At 40.1% G+C, this 22,175-nt stretch overlaps 1 protein-coding gene across 4 annotated transcripts in view; it reads right to left on the bottom strand.

The window, feature by feature from the left end:
• Positions 1–22,175, bottom strand: part of stpg2 (sperm-tail PG-rich repeat containing 2) — a 58,128-nt gene that overhangs the window by 5,760 nt on the left and 30,193 nt on the right. The window contains exons 11-14 of one of the 4 annotated variants that reach the window (XM_019276014.2): positions 11,947–12,112; positions 9,476–9,591; positions 818–1,018; positions 129–207 (exon numbers count right to left, since the gene is read on the bottom strand). In XM_019276014.2, the coding sequence (XP_019131559.2) occupies positions 851–1,018; positions 9,476–9,591; positions 11,947–12,112 (450 nt within the window). In that variant the 3' untranslated portion in view covers positions 129–207; positions 818–850. Of the gene's footprint in view, positions 1–128; positions 208–817; positions 1,019–9,475; positions 9,592–11,946; positions 12,113–22,175 lie in introns of those variants that run through there. The other 3 variants (XM_019276015.2, XR_003461633.1, XR_003461636.1) reach the window with 3 other exon arrangements.

Here is a 22,175-nt window from a genome sequence, read left to right as displayed (position 1 = left end):
TAATAGCTTTCTAATTGTTATTGATTAAGAAAATGGTTTCAGATAGCGGGAAAGTGATCCACAAAAACAGCCGAATCAGCGTGTTAAGCTTGTCATTACTGCAAGTAAAGAATGAGGAAACCATCAGCTGCAGATGCAGGGCGCATTGTATTTATTTGACTTTGCGACACTGAATAAAGAGACAGCATCTTCCTCCAAAACTACTGCCTGAAACAATAAAAAAAGGAAGGAAACTAGTTAATCAGTCAGCATTTTACTCAAAACAAATTTTAGGCTTAAAAAAAAAAAATCTAGTTATTAGCTGCTCTGATTTGTAAATTAACTGTGAAATGAACTGTGAGGGCAATTTCTAACCCTTGAAAAGACTATTACCGAAACAACAGCTCTAGGGATCTACTGTGTGTTGTTATTTGATTTTTGGTAAACACAGACACACACAGCAAAACAAACAGAAATTGGACAGACTGCTTAAGTAACCTTTCAAGGGATGGCAGGGAGTAGAAATTATGCCAACAGAAAGAGACACAAGAGTGTAAGAAAGTGCTTCAGTGATGATTGTCATTATCGCAATTCATCTAAAGACAGCTTGTTTGGGAAACCTCCTTAAGCTTTATTTTGGATTACAATAGATATTATTGTTGCAATATCATGGATTATAGTTACTTTCACAATTCAATAACTGAAAACAAGCTCACTCATAATCTCTTATACATTCAACAGAAATGGGTAGAACCATAAATATTCATGAAAAGTCAGCTTTTCACAGAATATGAATTGAAATGTGGTGACCTCAAGATCGACCTTTTACACCACTCACCTTTCACCTCTGAAATTTGACCCACAAAGAGCTCTAAGACGTCCTGCTGGTGATGAAGGTGTTGGGTGTGACAGTGTTAATGGTCTTGTGGGCCTTTAAAAGGCCAGGGTGCATACGGGGGGTAGAGCAGGGACCCAGAGGGTTGTTGAGAGTCACATTGAAGGTGCCCTTCATTACTGTGTTCATGACACCTGGACTCAACTGCAGAGACACAAACAGAACAGAGGTGAGGAAAGCTGAGGGAAATAAAATAAGAACAATACAGAGTGGGTATACACACCAATGACAAATGTACATATAAACACAAATGTAGAGTGTCCTAAATGCATCAGGATTTACACAAAATGTATTGTGTTTTGATACTTATGTGGGATTAAACAATATTCTGAATATTAAACAATAAACAATAATAAGCAGTACTCTGAAAAAGATCCAAACAAGCTCATGTTACACTGTAAACGGGCTGATGAAAATCATAAAAAGAGAAATATGAATTCATAATTGCAAACTTTGTTGTTGAACAGGACATACATATGAATTTATATGACATATAAATGAAGGAAAGGTCAAAAATGAATGTATGAATGGACGGCAGTATGAAGAAGTGAGAATGACGTGGTTATCTTTTGTCTTTAAAACAGGAGTAATCAACGGGTTCTTGGCGTTTTCCACCAATCACCCTGGTTTTTACTGCATTTAACAGTCTAATAAAACGTCACATAAACTGAATCCCTTGACAGTGTATGAACCTGCTTACTAAAGCCAACAGCCTCACATGAAACAGCTTTACAGCATCTTCCAAGGAATGGACAGGCCACAAAAACACAACACAAAACTTCTCTCAAGGATGGAGCCGTGCGGTAGTTCAAGCAGGCATGGAAATCATTTTATACACATGTTCCACTTAATCATCCATGTACACGACCTCATCTCTTACAATAGGTGATCCAGATACACATCTCATGCTCTTTTAGTGTGCATACAACGATGAGCAGTACTCCCTCCAACTCATCAGTCTGTAATCGTAGTGACATTTATCCGTATCGCCAGCGATTTTCTTCTTCTGGTCTTTCGACTTTTGATGCTGTTGGATGTTTATAGTGTCAATGGAAAAGGTCACTAGACTGTTGTCATTAAAGTATAACCACACACCCAACATAGACACCCCACCATATGTAGCCTTAGCCCAAAAATCCAATCCAATCTGAACCATTCTGTGCCAAAATACTAAGAAGAACGTTAGAAAAAGATGGCATAAACATAAAATGAGTAAGTAACTAATGTGGACGATGAGTTCTCAGTTTGGGCCAGTATTGAATGAGCACTGCAGTTGGCAGTAGCAAAATAGGCTACAGTGTAATCCTTAGGAGCAATTGTGCACTTTCAAAATATGTCCATTAAATGTGCTTGTCGTTATAAGTGTCAGAATCATGGCAATACAGGGTCCAGATTGGAAAATACCAAATGATCCATTTATATGAACACTCTTTGTTCATATGAAGGTAAATAAATCAGTTTACAGCTCAGAAACCATGCACGCTTAAGTCTGTAGTATATACTTATTTATTGATTGCATTACAATCTTATCTACAAACATAACTCACACTCAAAAAGCAATGCCTTCAAACTCGAACAATCACCTGAACACATGAACAGCGGGGCTCAATTCTTTCTGCCATGCTTCACGAGAAAGAAGTGATTAAGGTTGAATTCACACAAGCTAAACTGTAACATTGACACAAAACACACAGCAGCACACACAAATGATTAGTCTTTCTGTCTCAGGTCTTTCCAAGGGGAACATGAGAGAAAGCCAACAGTACATGCACTTCAAAGTCTGGCCTTAAAATCACCTCACCAAAGCAATGTCAAAGACAAAAGAAAATTCTTTCCCTCTCACGCACACACAAAGATGCAGACATACTGTACATGCGTACATACGTTGTATGTACACATACTTGACCTACCATCCCTCCCACCTATGTACTTCCTGAGAAATCTACCTCTTATGTTATCAAAGCTCTCTCTCCCTTTCAATCTTCCCCCTCCTCCTCCTCTAACCTCCCGGAGCACATACACACATCAGTATGCCTGAGGAGATACAGTAGGATTTAGGCACATTGGCGGGGCAGCTCAGATCTCAGTATCGATCCTAATGGGAAAAAAGGGTTGCAGGTTCAACTCCAGGTCACCCTCAGGGTTGCCCAGGAGGTCGGGGAGATGGAGAAGAGCCCTTGGAAGTGACGACAACACCGGCATGGCAATGATGAGGGAGATTATGGGATGTTTCACTAGGTCAAAAAGGGGAGAAGGGAAAGGGGCTCTATGCAGGGAGTTGGTGATGATGTTGCTCGCTATGTATGCAGACGTGTACAAGTGTGCACACAGGCACAGAGGAAAGAGTGCTGAATGCAAAGTCTTTCCCACAACACACATGCATTACACGACACATACAGAAATGTAACACAAGCTCCAACTCATACATACACACAATCCAGCTGAACAAAGAATGATAATTCTCTGTGCATGTGGAGCATAATGGATGTGCACATTCATCACACACAAAGAGAAGGATTTATGAAAACAGACACACACAAACAACAAAATAGGTTGTTGTCAGTGGTGTTGCAATGATTAAGAAGAGTGCCATCTGAACTGCCACCTTTATGGGTGAGGTTTGGTTAAGGCTACTTGGCTACTTGGCTGGGAAAGATAGTCTTCAGAGGTCTGAGGCGGTACAACAACATCATGCTACCTCAGCCATAATCAAATAGTTGTTTTTCTGGTTAACCATCAAGGGGTGATAATGATCAAAAGTCACCCAACACTTATCTGAATGTAGACTATGTACAGTGGTATCTACACCCTGACATCACCATTCCCCATACACCAAGCTCAGCACAGCAGGGAGTTGCAATCATAATTCCCTACCAAGCTCTCAGCTGGATGCTAAAGTGGAACCTCTGAAATGTTATGAAGAGCAGAAACTGACAGCACAGCTTCTAGTTGAGCAGTGAGTCCTGATGGCTCTGAAAGGAGCCAGAAATGAAAGGAGACATGACTGGAGATATTCACTCACAAAATAGGAGTTCATTCACAAATCAGCTTTAATGTCAAACTGCACCTGCATGCTCAGATGCCTATGTGGACTGGTATATGTTGGTGAGACCGCCAAAATTGCTGTACTTGAACCATCAGAAAGAATGTATCATCCAGCGCTGTGGCGTTTCACTTTTCCAAAGCAAAGCACTTCCACTCTCAGATACAGAGAAGAATAGAGTTAGTAATAAAGGTAATAAAACAACAACACAGAGGGGGAGACATAAACTCTTTACTCCTAAAACTTTTTGGATGCACACACTGGGAATATTGGACCCTGAAGGCGTCAGTGAGCAGTCATAACATATGTTCATAACGTGTGTTTTTTGGTCCATGTACTTTAGTGATATGCATATGCTTTTTCATTGTGTTTAATGAGAAAAATATGCCATGTGAGTGTGACTTGAGTAGGCTGTCTGAATCAGTTTGCAAGCATTGATTAATTTAAAGTAAATTTTTGGTATCTTCAATCTGGCCTATTTCCTATAAATGTGACCACTGTGGCTCTATTGGTCATCCTAACTTTGCACCTGCCACCTTGGTTGTAAAGTTTCAGGAAAACAAGGACACAAAATGACATATATAGGGGTAAATGAGGCAGAAATGTGCATGCAGTGATATAGGATTGTAGTTAGGTCAGTGGGTGAGATCATCCAGCTGTAGATCCCTATGAAGTTAACTATAATGGCTATTCTGTGGAGAGCTGCAGACACAAAAATAAGCATCCTCATTTTCCCAAATCTCTCCAACAGATGTACAGAGTGCAAAGTTAGCTTGACCCATAGAGTTACAATGGCTAGATTTATGGAAAATGGGCCCTGATGAATAATATCTGAATTTTCCACACACGGAATAGGAATAAACACACGCACGCACACGCACTATAGCTTCCAACACTCACATGAAAAGGATGTAACAAACTGAAAATCAGGCGGCAAGTAGAAAAAAAGTCAAAGTATAAAAACTGGAGACATGAACAGCACGCCCTGAGAAAAGGTTGGATGAAATGTCAGCTGTGTTTTTGACACCGTCTGTTCTGACTCATGATGAATATCAAATAATCTTGAGCTTCTTTCTTCGTCTCTGCATGTGCTTTCCCATTGCAGGCTTATATATCAGCAAAGATCACAGCATTTAATTAATATTTGTTTCTGCTCGGTGTCTGTTCCGTGCGTCTTTTTTTATCCACACTCCACCCACTGTTAAATTAAGCTTAACCGATCAGAACAGTGTCATGAGTGAGAAAGGGTAATAGAGCCTTCCTTTTCTAGAAGTAGGTGGCGAACATGGTGCATTTAATGGAAGCACTGAATGAGCCCTCACTGTGACCTAATGCCGCTCGAGTAGATAGCTTTGTGACATTACAGGCACATGTATGGATGGATGCACAACCACACACTGATGCTTAAATAGCTACTATTCCATTACGCGCCATCTGCTTCAGACTGCAGCCTCTCAGAACACATTTTCAACTGTTGAATTTAACTACCCTCTTCAAGTGCTCGATTTGCTGCTGTCTGTCTCTCCGCTTCTCTTCCTCGACGCTTTTCCACCACCTTTTCCTCGCTGTCTCACCTCTGTCCCCGTCTCTCTTTTTCCACTCTCACCCCTCCCTTCCCTCGCTCTCCTTGCTATCATCCCACTCTCTCCGCCTGCTTGTCTTCAGCGCTCTCTTATCTCTCTCCCTCTCTGCACCACTTCACACCATCTTTAACTCTGTATGGCCTATGGTGTCGTATAGATTCACAAGCTGCACAGCTAATTACTTAGCTTAGACATGCATTCCACTGAAAGAAAAGAACCAAAGCTCCTAAAGCTAAATTGAGCCATAAAATGTCTCACTCACAAATAGAACCAGTCTCTGTACAACATGAATCACAACAGCTTTCTTTATTAGTGTGTTTCGGTGTATTTTTATACATACTATATAAAAGAATCCTACATGGACATCAGGGATTTAGTCAAGTCAAAGAAAGCTTCTTGTGGAAGGTGTCACCTGTTTTTTTTTATTATTATTTTGAGCAAATACACTAGTTAAAAGATCGACGAGCATATTTAAATATTCCACTACTAATATGGAGTATGACATCTTAAAAAAAAGACTTAAAATGTCACAAAATAGCATTAAATGTATCATGTTTGCAGGAAATGTGTGTGCATTTGTGTGTATTTGTTTTCGTGGGTGTGCAGAGGTGCACCAGTTTTACCCGTCAGGTTCAGTTTATTTTTAATAGTAATTAGGTATACAGTAGTAGTAGCAGTAACAGTAAACTGGCAAGGACTCAAACTGCCACTTGTAGTTTTGATTAGCTCAGACGTGTGGTGGTTTGCAGGATATGTTTCTCCATCCGGTCGTTATCTACAACATACATGTTTATCTTGTTAGAGGGAGGCTGGAACCTCTTCAAGCTCACATTGGCCACACTGGACAGGTAACCAGTCTGTCAACGGATAACACATTAAAACAGATAACTGCATAAGCCTACAAGTAATTTTTAATTAACTTAACTTGCATGTATTTGTACTACGGGAGGAAACCCAGATGAAGTCCATGCAAGGACCAGAAGAACATGCAAACTGCTCACAAAATGTCCTCGGTCCTCGATCGAGATTTAGTGGTTAGTTAACCAAAGCAAATACATTTTTACTTTTAGCCAATTATCTCCTGACATTAACTGTACTGCCTCTAAAGTGGCTGCAAACAAACTCTTGACAAGCCCAAATGGAAATTTTTGATTTAACTTTTAATTTAATGCTTTAGCTCAATTTTTCTTTCTTTTTTTGTACCTTCAGATGAGAGAGGAGAGGAGAGGAGAGGAGAGGAGAGGAGAATAATAAGAGATACTTCAACAGTTTTACTAGCTACCACCGGTGGAAAAATTCCCGCAGCTACAGTTTCCCCTTATAACAGAGAGAAATGGAGCAGAGAGACAGGGTAAGAGGCAGAGAGGGATGAGGAGAGCAGATAAAGAGAGGAAAAACACAGCATATGGTGATGAAAGAACATCCACAAGCATACAGTACATCTGCATAGGAAGATAGAGGTTATTAAAATGTATGTGGAAAATGTTATGCACTGCAATCTGCCCACGTTAGTGAGGATTAGCCCTTACAAAGTGATAAATGCTGCCACAAACACTATTTAACCTAAGATAATTGAAACATACAAAGACTAGACATGTAGGTGACTGTTTGCACTCATATACAGAATTTTTAGTCTTGTCAGTCAAAAAAAGCCCCGTTTGACTGACAGTACTACAAAATTCGGTGAGAACTCAAACTCTCTGCATATCTCTCAATCTAAATACGGTTAATGATCACATTTGCATACAAAGAGAAAGAAGAAAAAATGCAAAACTCAGATCAGCTGCTGGATGGAGAAATGTGGGCAACAAGAATGTTAAGCTCGTGCAGCAGAGAGAGCTGGAGAAGAACAAACTTCATAAGACCGAGGTGAATTTCAGGTGAGCTGTGGTTCTGCGCTGAAACCTGATGAACTGGAATAGAGGATAGTGTTCGGTCAGGCTGAGCAATGAAGTGGCTAATCATCAGCTGCTTTGTTCATGCTTCGCAATCACTGGCTCGGCCACACGTATGCAAAAGCAGCCGAGTGACTATCGTCTGCCAAAGTGAAACGTGAGCAGTGAAGGAAGTGCCAGAAGCTGAAATCAGTCTGCTGGTTTGTAGTCTGTTTTAGGGGTCAACCACACACACACATAGCCGGTATTGGTGGCGACAGCTGTCAAAATTCACCAATGTTGAATTTGCAAATCTGCGGCCCTTCACCTGCACTTTGCAGGAGGCAAATATTCACCAATGTCAATGATTTTGCATATGTCAAGCCGCTTCCACATGCATTCGCTTGTTTGGCTTCCAGCTGACAGGTAACATCCAATCACATTCAAACAAAAATGGACATCCATCATACAACAGTACGCCTTGCTAATTTATGATGCAGTTTGCATAGAAAAGGAGAAAAAAAATGCTAAATATGGATGAGAGAGACACTGGCAGCACAGGCTGTAGATTCTGCGGAGAGAGCTTGAAACTTAAACTTCCAGTGAGCTGTGGCTCGATGCTGAAAACTGATGAACTAGAGTGCAGCATAGTGTAAGTTCAAGCGCTGCTTAAGTCATGCTTGCATCATCTGATTAGCATTAGCTGCTTCATAAGCTGTTTGGCAACCACCTGACTGGTGATGTCCAATCATGTTCAAGCAGGTGTGCAGCATGGCCAATATAACCTGACATTTCTCCCGGTTACTGTGCTGATACACTCATGCCAACGGTGTTTGCTGGCTCAGCTCCACCCACCAGCCCATCAGCTTCGTTTCAGTGCTGATTTAACCCAATTTAATGTTCGTGTGTATTTATTGAAGCTGTTTTCATCTTCATTTCTACTCGGATTTCTTTGAGATCTCCCTCAAAGAGTCAATCCTTTTCTGCCAAATCAAACTGTGAAACTTTTTTACAAATATTTTCTTTATTAAAAAAAGCTCTTTCAACACCACAAACAGTATGATTTTCTGTCAACTATCAACACCAACTGACCAAAAAATGTCTGTGGCAATCAAACCATTTGCAACCCAAACAGCTACATCTTTTTTTTGCTAAACGACCAGTGAGAAAAAAGGACAGGGACAGTGAACTGCAGAAGAGAAGAGAGTGGAAAGAAATTAGGATATAAATCCACACGGTGACAGCAGACAGACTGCGAGACAGGGCAGACAGGGAGAAAGAGAAGAAAGAGCCCTGTGATAACATGACACCCATGGACATGAACATGATGATGAACTGTGTAGCGAGGTTTAAATCAAGCCCAGTGGTTTTGTCTTTGATGTTCACTACTCAAAGTGAGCAGGGACTGGAAGCAACATTAGCTTTTTCAATCATTTCACACACACACACACACACACACTCACCAGCAGCTGTAACCCAAAGCTCTAACTCCTATTAAAACATGGAGCCTACGGAGATTAGGTTCTGGTTAGGTTTCATTACAACTATATTATGCTTCAACTATAAAGTACATTTGTCTCTGTCAGTACTCTAAGGTGGCTGCATTAAACAACATTACCCTTCATAAAAAGGCACTCGCTTTTCCCAGTTTAATTTAACCAGGCAGGTCAATTAAGAGCAATTCTCTCACAAAGTGAAAAGCCGCCTCGAGCAGGAAACCGCAATATTCAGGTTATGTTGCACCACTAGACACTGTTCGAAACCACAGAAACTTTTTAAAGTTTGGATTTTCATTTTTTTTGTTACAAAGTAATCAATTTCTTCCGCACAGCACAAGGTCACAGAGAGAAACCGGATAGATTCTCTGAGGATCACAACTTGAGATAATGACAGATATTTGTGGCCTCTCTGCATACACCAGACACACAAACAGGCTCTCGCATCTCACTCTATTTGTTGTATGGACACGTTAAAATCCAAGGACACACAAATTCATAGTGCACCGATGTCACTGCAGTATTACTGCCAGCTGCTCAAGCAGTCATGTGAAATTGGAGTGTGTTGTGAAGTAAGTTAAAAGTAACTTTCACAGCATGTTTACCTGATAAGCGCTGGGTCCTGGGTTGGTGTTCATGGAGACTTTGAATCGATCTTCTCTGGAGGAGATCAGAGCCATTTGAGGGTAGGATTTCACACTGAGGTTGTACTGGCCAGGGCCTGATGAATACATATACACATAATCCACATCAATAATTTCATATTTAGCTGCTTTAACGGAGGAAAGTCAGACTGGTGCATCCCCGCAAACATGTAAAGTGATGCATATAAGTTACAACTCCAGACACCGATGTACTTTATGCCATACTGTGACCTTCGGTGTGCAAGAAAGCAAGAGGATTTAGCACTCTATAAAGTATATTTTTCATCATATTACTACCTATAATCCAAAATCAAATCAAATCAAATTTTATTTGTATAGCCCAAAGTCACAAAGTACATTTGCCTCAGAGGGCTTTACAGTCTGTACAGGGAGTGACACCCTCTGTCCTTAGACCCTCGGTTCGAGTGAGGAAAAACTTGTACACAAAAAAACATTTTAACAGAGAAAAAAGGTAGAAGAAACCTCAGGAAGAGCCACAGAGGAGGGATCCCTCTCCCAGGACGGACAGGTGTGCAATGGATGTCACGTGTACAGAACAAATCAACACAAATATATTGTACAATTACAATAAATGATAAAATAATAACAGTAGCAGTGGAACCTGTGATACAGATAGAGAGACACAGTAGTAATATATGTAGTGGACGTCGTGCAGGACCAAAGCAGCAGCCACGATCCATGAGAACCTAAAAAATCCTCCCGCAGTCCAAATACACGCAGGCTAGGTTAATTGGTGACTCTAAAATTGCCTGTAGGTGTATATGTGAGTGTGAATGGTCCGTCTCTGTGTCAGCCCTGTGACAGACTATTCCATGGTGTACTCCACCCTCGCCAGTGTCAGCTAGGATTGGCTGCAGCCTCCCACAACCCCAAAGGAAAAGCATAGATGGCTAATTAATGACTGAATGTTACAGAATCTCCACCACAGCTAATCCTTTTTTTTTTCAACTGTTATATTTTGGCAGGGTTAAGATAGGTTAAATCAAATCTAAAACTTTCTGCACATTCTGCCTTCAGCAATGCTACGAGGTCTACAGCAAATCAGCTGTGGCAGATAATGTAGCAGTGCTGTTTATGTGAATCAGACATAGCATTAATAAAATATTTTGCTCAAGGTTAATAGAAGGTTTAAATCACACACTATGCTAGTTATGTTGTGCCTTTTTTTATATAGATATTGAACAACAAAGGTCACAGCAGTATGGGTTGTACTAGTACAAATCTGAACTGACTCACCAGGGTACACCAGATTTTTTTCATATAACTGTCTGTAGCATGATCAAAGCTCAGGCTCTGAGAATACTGGTCTGCCCTGCTGTCCAATATCAAGACATGGTGTACAGGCAGTCCTGTATAGGACCGAAAGCAGTGCAGAGAAATCTTTTTTTTTACTGTGAGTTTCCTTCGAAAAAGGATCCATGATACATTTACACTATGAGACAAACATATATACAGGTGTACAGAGTTGTATGTACATTCAAACACATGCTGATATGATAACACACAAGCAAAGAGACACTGATGAAATAAAAATACGTTGTAAGATCTCTTACAAAGCCTTACTTAAGACACTACAGAAACAACTTTTACAATCAGTTTTGAAATGTTTTAATGGACCGCAGGGGTACAGATCGAATTCAGTGCATGAAAAATGATGATGAGGGAATTAAGAAAAAGCATCCATCACTGGTCCAACAAGGTTTTACGGTAAGACAGCATTAGGTGCTGGTGTGACCCAACAGCTTACTGCAAACACCTTTTAACTTACATACATGGGGTGACTTTTAAAGTTGCACATAATGAAAAAAAATGCATTCATCATACACACTATAGATAATGTAGTATTATATATCCAAAACTAACATTCTGCAGCGATATGTGTGTCTGTAAAAAATGTATTAGTTAAATTACCATTATTAGAATTGTGATCGCGGGGGGGACCCAGCATGATGAGGAATACAGTGTTCCCTAATGTTCCATATACTGATAGGCTTTTTCATAAATGCAAATTCAATAATGGGCATAACGATTGTATGTATGTGTGTGTGTTATGATGTACTGTACATATCAATATGTGTGTCACAATGTGGGCGTCCACATGCTTGTGTGTGTGTGTGTGTGTGTGTGTGTGTGTACAAAGAAAAGAAACACTAATGCAAACAGTCCAAATCTATTTATATGCAAATTGGATTTTGGTTAAACGGTTTTGGTGTGCCTCATGGGTTGAGTCCCTTGGTGAAATGGGGCTCGTCATAAATTATCCAAGTAAGTCATGAATCTATCAATTTTGAAACAACATTTTTCAATGGGAGTGTAATTGAGGTAAATATTAGGTTAGAGGCCCACAGAGATGGAGCTAATTGGACAGCGTGACAGACAGACAGACAGACAGACAGACAGACGGACGATACCTGGTACACTGGGGTCACATGGCAGGAAGAAATCCTCCCGCGGTGCAGCAGACAGGAAGCAGCTCTGACGTCTTTTAGCTCCTTCACTTCGGGGTTGTTGTAAGTTAAAGCGGTCGCTGACCTCAAATGTCCGACTCACATTGTAACTGTTGGGTGGAGGGGTGTCCTACAGGGACAGGAGAGGAGGTGAATGAGTTAGTTAGTGGCTATATATATATATATATAGGTTGAGGTTGGCTTAATGCTAACATCAGCATACTAACATGCTCACAATGAAAATTGTGACGTTCATCAAGTTTCGGTATTCACCTTATTAAACCGCTTAAGTGTGTTAGCATCCTAACATTTGCCAAGTCATTAGTTTTGGAGGTAAAGTATTGGACGAATGAGGATTTTGACCAATTATGCACATGAGGAAAAGTCAAAGAATGACCATAGTCATTAGGATACATCGACTGGAGACCATTAGTCTCGCTCCACTCTGTGAAGACGAGGTTAGAGAAATATTTCACTGAATAAATGCAAACTTTCAGTCATTAGTATTAATTCACTGGACTCCATAGCTATCCATACTGAATTCCATGGAAACTCAGGAGCTGTCAAGACATTTCAGTAAAAAAAAAAATGTAAATGTCATGGTGGCACTTAGGAAAAAGACAAGGGATCACCAAAATCAGTAGGCTAAAAATAGACACATACATCTCTGTACATTGGAAAGAACTGAATGACGGTGAAGGAAGCAAAAGGTTGAGTCAGTGTCACCTGCCACTGCCTCTCTAACTATCTAGGAAATGTCTGACAATGTAACACACAATTACACACACAAAATGTGCTGTTTCCGGGGTCCCCTTATTAGATTACACAACTGACAGGTCCACTGTATAACAAACACACACTCATTATAAACAGCAAACGACCTACTGACGCATCTGCTATCAGAACACACCTGTCAGACTCGCTACATTATCAGCCATGTTTACGCGTTCACGCATGAATATCAGCGTACATATGCAAGGACAAACTGTACAGTACGTGTCACATCATCTACAAGGAAACACACACACACACACACACACACACACACACACACACACAAATGAGTGGTTGGCTCACACCTGTCATTATGCTGCTCCTTCACAGAGGGAGGGACGATGATGATTAAGAATGGCTGACATTTCCAACATTTCACTGCTAATTTCAGATAAATAGCTTCTAGAACAAGGCCATAACATTCTTAGTGAATTGCTCATAATTAAGAGCTAATTCACAGAGGCACCCTTGCTGATGTGAACATGTAATGTATCCCAGCTGTAGAAATTGGAATCTGAAAAGGGAACTTGGTGAATCATGTCACCTGGTTGGAAACTTGCACGACCACCACTGCAGAGGAGTCTGAGTTACTGGGGATTTGTCTTGTCGGTGGGTTTTTGAATAATTGATGGCGAAGGCTGAATATAGCTGCACTATCCATTTATCCTAAACATAGCAGAGCTGTCATTTACCTCAAACTGTCATTTCCCGACTGCTGTTTTCTCCTTCTCCTCCTAGGTAGCCGTCCATCTTTAATCATTGCTAACCCTGGCCATTTAGCTTTTCATTATAGGCACAGTGGGAGGAAAGGGAGGCAAGCACAACATGTGCACGACAATACAACCTGGCACACACGCAGCGACAGTCAATTTACAGACACACACACACACACACACATGCAAACGAGATTCTGCGTGACGCTGAAAGCAGCTGTGGCTGAAAAATAAGATGAACTGAACAATGGTGAGGAAAATTTGTGTCACTCGTTGCTTTATGCTACAGTATGATTTGGTTTGGAGTCTCACAGTGTATTCAATACACACACCTGTAGAAACACAGATCTATCTAACAGTGCAGAGCAATCATCCTCCAACCACCGCAACATAATGTGCACACGCACCTGTCAAGGGGCCCTATGGTCCATAATTATACCTGAATATGGAACAAACCACTGTTCCCAGTAGCAGTCATCGCCAATTGACAGCACTCATTTTGTCTTTAATCACACACCCTCGACATTTAGACAGCTCAATACTTATCTTTCTACATATACACAGGGAGACACACACAAAAACACATTTTCCCAACGTTTCCGTCACAATATCTCCGAGTGTATATAGTATCCTGTAGATGCCAGATATATATTTGTGGCAGGCAGGCAGTGGAACTGAATATTGATGCGATGCTAGCACCAAGACAGATTGTCAGTCCTGACAGCATTTTTTAATGAACGCGGAGCAAGAAATATGTACAAAATTAACATTTTAATATTTTTGATGCATGCAAAGTATTGAAGACATATTTCTGAGTTAATCAGGACAATATATAACAACCGATGCACACTGCAGGAGGAATTTATTAAATCATGAAGTCACAGTAAATACTAAATAAACTAACAGGTAAATATAAAATTAAAGTGTACAATGAGAGGCAATGCAGCAGAAGTCCATCCATGAACTATATACAATATGTCATGAATATATATATGTCAAAAAGGCACACTGTGCATCAACACTGCTGAGTTCAGGCCTGAACCATCCAAACCACCTGTCAAAGCCAAAACAGGAACATAAAACATTCATATAAATATGATTACACACAAGACTTCAGTCAAAGAATATTCTTGTCTAATAATATTTAATCATTCATCAACACCAAAACTGACCATGACTCTGACCACGATGCCTGTCTCATAGAGCAAATGACAATGATCGTCCCCATGAAGGTTTAGAAAAGCATATCTGGATGACGTGACTAGGTGAACTGAATAGTTGTGCTTCTCCAGTTCAGATATCATAGTTTGGAGCTGACATTGCTGGAGGACTTTTTTCTAAAATTGATTAAAAAATGTTAATTCCTGTCCTGTGCCAGATCATCATTGGTGGTTGGTGTAACAAAACAGTGCAGCTCTCAGGGAGCCCCACTGTCATTACAGTGGGGCTCCCTGAGAAGTGCACAACAGCAGTATGCAGCCAAAATTCTCCTGCAAGAGTTTATTCATGAAAAGTGTGCACAAGTTTATTCATGAAAAGTGTAGTGACTCAGGGCGGAGGACGAAGCACAATAAGGAAGGATTTTGCCAGTTGATTGACTGTTAAAAAATACGCTGTCCTTTGTATTTCCTGGCTTCATTTGAATCAGTTACTTTGTAAATTCTTGTTCAAATGTTCAGGCTCTGATGTGTATTGGACAATTTATAAAATGTAATACTAGTTCTCAGGGAAAAAAATCAAGACTAGAAAGACAAATTTAGCACATCTTGTTGGGATGAAAAGACCAGTTCCCATCAAAGTAACTACTATAAATATTATAAATCAGATTCACAGCTTGGTACTTGCATTATTTATATCTTATCCAATATTCTGCTTTTTCCTCAAAATACAAATACATGTACTGATTCTTTTTAATGCAAAAATAATGAGTCCTATTTGTAATTCATTTAAGACATAAGGCACTCTATACAGTCATGTATAAACATTTATACACAAATCAACATATTGTGCTGCAGCATCCGTTGCATTACATATAAAAGGAAAAGCATATTCTCAGTTACAAGGTCAGATGTTGCTTATTATCTTCTCATAGCCTTTCTTCCACACTATGTTCTCTAACACTAATGGCCACTGAAGTACGTCTAACAATGGCTATATTAATGATCTGGCTTAGTGTATACTGTGACAGCTTTGGCTAATGGGCAGGCAGGCATAGCACATGAGATGTATATATGTGTGGGTGTGCATGTGTGTGTAAACGTGCTTCCACCACATCCTATTCTTCCTCCTCTCATTACTCTTAAAACCTTTCAATCTCACTCGAGGAGCAAAATGCTATTTCCAGACTGTATTTCCATATTTCAGATCATAGCACAAGATAAAATATACTTTTAGTAGCTGGTGTACGTTCCATGTACAGCACACAAACATCGATGACATTCACACCTCCATTAATACCCTTGTGCTCCATCAGAGATGTTTCTGCCTCACTCCTTTTTATCATTAATTTTATCTTTGCGGGTTAAAAATTAATTAATGGTAGTTTGTGTTGTGTTTAGACATAACTGACACAACATTAATCACTGAAGTTTTGAATGGCTGAAACTAGTCTGCCACCTAATTATAATCTAGTTGGGAGCTTGTTTGTGCTTGATGCTCCATGCCTATATGAAAGTTCTGCAGACTTTAAATGAAACTAAGTTTGTTGTATTCCCACTTTGAAAAGTTGAGACAAAACTCTACAGATTTAAAAAACTCCACATTCTGATGTATTGCACAGATGTTGCATTTTGTCCTCAGTCTTGCTGGCGTACTACACAGATAATGAACAGGTTGGATATCCCCATTTAGAGTCTAATAAATAATAATGGTTACTTAAGCTCTACCTCTTAAATCCGGTGTCACATGTGGGTTATCTCTTCTTTTTCACATTGAAACTTACTGGCAGGAAATGGGTGCAGCATATTAAAAAGTGCACACTCCAAAACTCCATGCTAACAAACGCACACAGGCTTAATACGAATAGTATGTTTTACATTTTCAGCATTTTTTGAAAAAGTTATTTCCGCCTACAATCATATCCTAAATTCATACCACTAATCATGTGCCAAAATATATTAACTGAAACAAATACGGAGAAAAAAAGGGCCTTGCCCACAATACCAATAACACTGTAATTACTTTGCCTTTTTAGTGCTTAGGAATTCACTTTTTACTGCCTGTACAAAAGCTTTCAAGATCGGATATTGTCCTTACACTATGTCACCAAGTATGACATTGAAAGAGTCTGCCATCTTTTCTTTTTAATTAAGCTCTTTTTACTACTTTTCAGTTTGCGTGTCGCTTTTTCTTAAGTAACAAAATAAATGTCAAAGCATTTATATGAAACGTGAACACAGCATTCGTCCGCTTGTTTTCCTTTCAGAATAGACTATGTATGTCATTCTGTGTCATAAGCACAGCTGGTGTCTCATCATAGAGCTTGATAACCATCTGTCTGGTTTTAGGAGTGGAGGTATGGCTCGTGTCATAAGGTTTTAATGAGGTTCTCGACAGGTCTTCAATATAGATGGAATGACAGAAGGAACCCGTATGGGTCCCATTCGCTTCCTATTCGCATTTTATAGGCAGCAGTTATTCTAACAATTTGCTGACAGCTACAATTTTCTGCTGTGCTTTGTAGTCTTGTATATCTTGCTTTCTCTTTTATTTCATTTCATCCCTGCCTTATTTGCTTATTAACGCCTTGTCTTCTCCTCTTTCTCTGTCCATCTTCTCTGTCTCCCTCTTTTTCCACATCACTCTTCTTCCAACAGTTAAAAACCTCTTTCCTCACATATATCATGTGAACTGTATCTTCTCTGCTTTAATCTAATAACCTCATTGCTCTACATCTAATGTGGCATTTACATGTACTGTAGACAACTAATCTGATTTTGAGGGTCATCAGTAGGGAGGGATTAGATTCCACTCTAGATCTGGTCTAAGCCAAGACCACTTTAAGCCTAGACCTAGTCATCATCAGTAAGCTGTCTGTGGAGTCTGGCAATATGAACAGTGTATAAATACTGACACCCACAGCTGGGTCCCTCCTGAACCAGCAGCCATCAAACAGAGGTCCAGAAGGGCTGGTTGACTTGCCCAGCCCAGGCCCTCCTTACATCTTATTGGGCTTAGCTCTCCCCCCTCGTCCCCCTGGCCACTTGCCTGGCTGACTGTCTGCTTGGCTCCTAAAATCATCACCTGCTACAAAACAGCTGTCCGTAACCAAACACACACAAAACACACAGCTGCTGCATAAAATGGATACGTGCCCACACCTGCATACGGGTGCAAACACACACAATGCGCTATCCACACAGCTGCTGTCCACAGCTGGTGCCCGTACTTTAGACAGAGAAATGTACACGTAGGCATGCACATGCACACACTGGACACAGCTGCCTACCACATGTGCCTACTTTATCCACATGAGGAGTGGGCTGAATACAGACAGACAGACAGAGAGGGAGAGCGAGAGAGAGAATAAAGACATAAAGAAGACAAGAAAATCAGAAAATATAAAACAGAAAATGGGAAGGACAACAGGATGAAGAAAGAAAACTGCCAAACTGCCAGGGTAAAAAATAGTGAAAATAAATGGAGGTGAGAAAATTGGCAGCAGAAATAAAACTCAAGCCTGATAATAAACATGGACAATATCAAATTAAGGGATCAGACCTTGTCACATTTCACTTTCTCTAATCCAATCTTAAAGTGGGAAATAAGTTTTTAATTTGTTTAAATACTGATCTCTATTCTGGGCAGTGTCACAGGTCCACAGGTATCTGCTGACGATTCCATTATTCCCAGATAAATAAATACAAATGGGATCCAATCTCTCACATGCTACTGAAGATTTTCCAAAGCAGGTCAATACAAATGAAATTTGACAGATGGGGCACGTGGCTGATTCTGACACTAGACAGAAAAGTTGCATCTGAAAGGCTTCATTTATCAGAATTATGTTAGTTTACATCAAGTACTGCATAAAAGCCGCTACCTGACTACATTTCTTAATTTGAGCCTGTTCATATCACTCTGTTTTCTTGAACACAGCACTGGATTTAAGACAAAGAGAGAGGGGGGGCAGACAACACATGACATTATCTTTTGTGTGTATGTGACAGCTTCTAAACTAAATTACTTTAGCTTACTCAAAATGATAAGTACAGTGTGCACTGACCCAAATGTGAATTTGGATAACATATGTTTACAACGTATGCTTCTTGACTTCAAGAACTTCAAGCTAGCTAGCTTTTTCCTGAGCTTTCAACCGCATCCAATTATCATTCGTCTGCATCAAGTGAAGCAGCTGGAAGCTCTAGAAAAAGCAAGCGGACCTTGATTTGAGATTTAACGTGACCCTGGTAGTATTTCACTAACTTTAACTGAGTAATTATTCCTAACATAACACCAACTGTTCTTTAACCTTGTCTAAGTATATTTATTGCCTCAACTCGAAGGTGCCCTGCAGAGTTTTCTTGTAAACAAGGAAAGGTTATGTTTGCATTCACTGTCTCTGACCAAGACGTATTGTGTGTGTCCTTGGGGCCTAACAAATGTGATGAGTGCATTTTCTTCCTCATTAAACATTTGCAAGTCCCACTTGCAATGCCCCATAGCGTTACTAGTGGCTGAGGTCTCCACAGGGTACCTTTAACCAAAATTGAACCATTCTATAGCATTGTTAGATCAGGAAAGACTCATACAAATTGTTTTTTAGTGGTCATAAGGGCCGTTTTGGAAGTCACAGCCCTACAAATAAGACAGTCAATTAATAAAACGTACGTAGATACAGTGTAGTTTGTTTTAGAAGGCGATGACAAACAATTATTACTATTTATTTTTGTTAACATGCAGGTATGATGCTTATTAGCTGGGGGCGTCCGTGGCTCAGGAGGTAGAGCGAGTTCTCTGCTGATCACAGGAGTGGTTCAATCTTCAGCCCCCCTCCTGTCCACATGTCAAAGTGCCCTTGGAGAAGCCACTAAAGCCCAAATTGCTCCCAATGGTCAAATTAGTGTGAGTGTATGTGTGAATGGGTTAATGAGAGGCAACTTGTAAAGCACTTTGGACAAAGGTGTTATATAAATGCAGTATTTACCATTTAAACAGCAACACTGCATACAGCAAACTAATGAAGCATACACTATGTATGGACTACAAAAGCTTGCTCTGGAAATCATGTAGTGTTTATCCTCCTCTTTTATCCACCTTCACTTGTAAAAAAAAAAAAAAAAAACTCTTATTTTAAGTCACAGGCTGTTTTTGAGGAAGGGCTGTTTTTCAGTTGACTTGTTTTATAACAGCAAGACAGCAGGGAGGTAAGAAAAAAAACAGGACTTCACAGCAAGAGAGGAAGAGAAGGAAAGAGAGAAAAAGAATTTCACCGAGCGTATGTGATCTTTTCCTCCAAGCAATAACTTAGAGAGCATCCACACATCATAAAATCTGAAAGTGCTATACAGACAAGTTCTCCATCTGTGCCCTATCGCACATTTTAAGACTCACTTGTTCTGCTTTCTCTTTTCTCGCTGTCTTTTCCTCTGTTGCTCATGCATGCATCCTCATTTATTCCAGTCGCTGAAGCTCTCCTGTTACTGTCTACGCAGTGTCTACTTTCACTTATCTTTTACTTTGCCGACAGATTTGAAACAACGCACCAATGCTATTAAAATATGTCACAATTATGTTTTCATTAGATATGAATCACTTAATATGTATGTATCCCACTCAAGGCAGGAAATTAAGCTCACCACAACTTAATTAGGAGGACAGGTGATTTCCGATGTGGGTAGCAGTCATTACCAAGTGGCAAATTAAAACTCTTGTAAATGATTAATACTCATAACTGTGTTAGAGTCTGATGTTTTGTTGACCCATCCATCCCTACAGACTGTGTGGCTCTATAACAATATCACACTAATTACTCCTTTGCTCCCAGTGGAAAAGAGAAATTACTACCTCTGCCAGAGGCCTTTGTCACTTGGACGCAAGCAAATTTCGTTGTGGGGCATTTGCTGAAACAACCGATACTGTGTTTTTTCTTGGGAGGATGGTCTCTAGATTGCTATATAATTTTTTGAGCATATTATTGCTCCTAAAGGGTTACACTGCTTTGATTTTAATGACTTAACGCCCTTTCCGAACACAGCCATCAAGACAAAGATTAGCCAAGGGAAGAAAAATTATTTGCATGTTATTCATTGTGTGCAATTCTTATATAACTGCGTAGGGATCATGAACATTGCAGCCTCCAGAATGCAGTTTTTTTTTTAGCCTTGTTCTTTTATCTCTCTGTTGATCGTCACCTACGCTGCAGCCTTTTTCTCTATTCCCGTTAGCTGATGAGGCCATTATACGATGTGAACATCAGACTTCAATTAGATCCGGCAAGTTGTTTGAATCTGAGTCTTTTTTTCCCCAACCAGTGAGAGACTCACACATCTTTTAATGGACAGCAATTTAACGACAATCTAAACTGAAAAGTAAAGTAGAATAAGGGAACAGAAGAACAGAACAGACAGAGGCACTTAAGAAGCCAGACAATGGCTTAAAATAGTCTGTAAATAATGTGCAAAATGGAGACATACAATAGATCAGGCTAAAGCACTGGACCTACAGCCTTTACTTTGAACACTTTTGTACTTATAAGTAATTCTGAGACACCGAGGGTAGATACATACAGCGGAATATGTCATTTTCTTTTTGACTCCAAAATGTTTTTTGAGACTAAAAAGTAAAAATTAGACACAGGCTGAAAAAAACTGGTATTACTGAGAACTGCTACGAGTCAGCAAGCGCTTGTTTGTTCAAGTGTTTGACATTAAGAGCATTTTGCTTGATTGCATCTCCCCACTGCTTCACAAGTTGTGATTGAGAACAGCAGTTAATTTGTGGGCAGGCTTACGGTGATGCTGATGCCGTCACTGTCACAGGGTTTTGTCCCCTAAACCCATAGATTATAGAGTGATAGTGTCAGGATCTGGCTGTGGTTTTACCTTTTGTCCTTTTGTTTCCTGATGTCCCCAATCTTTGTGTTTCTTGTCAGTACACTGCCTGTGTCATCCACTATGCAGTACATCTAACCTTTTACTCCAGTATTCGCCAGAATGGTCCACCCCTTATGTGGTACACATGCTACAGCCAAATTAGTATTTTCTTGTTTGATCGTCCTCATATTGAGGAGTGCCTAAATTTTGCTCTCCTATGCTTCTGGTTCACTACTATGGATTTTCCTATTTCCAGCTCTATAAACTGCCATCAACCCCCAGCTCCGTCTGCCTGCCCAGGTCCACCAATGTCTCTGAGTCTACTCACTCCACTTCATCTACACTTTGTTTAAAATCTTACAGTCTGCTCCAAGTTCTGTTTTTGGGTCCAGATCTCACAAATCCTAAAAGACAGTTGATAAAAAGGTGAAGCCCTCAGCGACTTGTTTGGGGTAGAGTTAGAGAGTGGTGTTTTCTGTCTGAATGCGATGCGTGGGTTCTCCGGGTATTCCTTCCTTCTCCCACAGCCCAAAGACATACATTTAATAAGTTAATCGGTGACCCTAAATTGCTCGTAGGTTTGGATGTGAGTGTAAACAGTTGTTTGTCTCTATGTGCCCTGCGCTAAACTGGTGACTTGTCCAGGGTATACTCCACCTCTCACCCCAAAGTC

This window comes from Larimichthys crocea, chromosome III, assembly GCF_000972845.2.
Source record: "Larimichthys crocea isolate SSNF chromosome III, L_crocea_2.0, whole genome shotgun sequence".
NCBI lineage: Eukaryota > Metazoa > Chordata > Actinopteri > Sciaenidae > Larimichthys > Larimichthys crocea.
The sequence above is the reverse complement of the archived record's forward strand: the minus strand, read 5'-3'. Positions and strand labels throughout refer to the sequence as shown.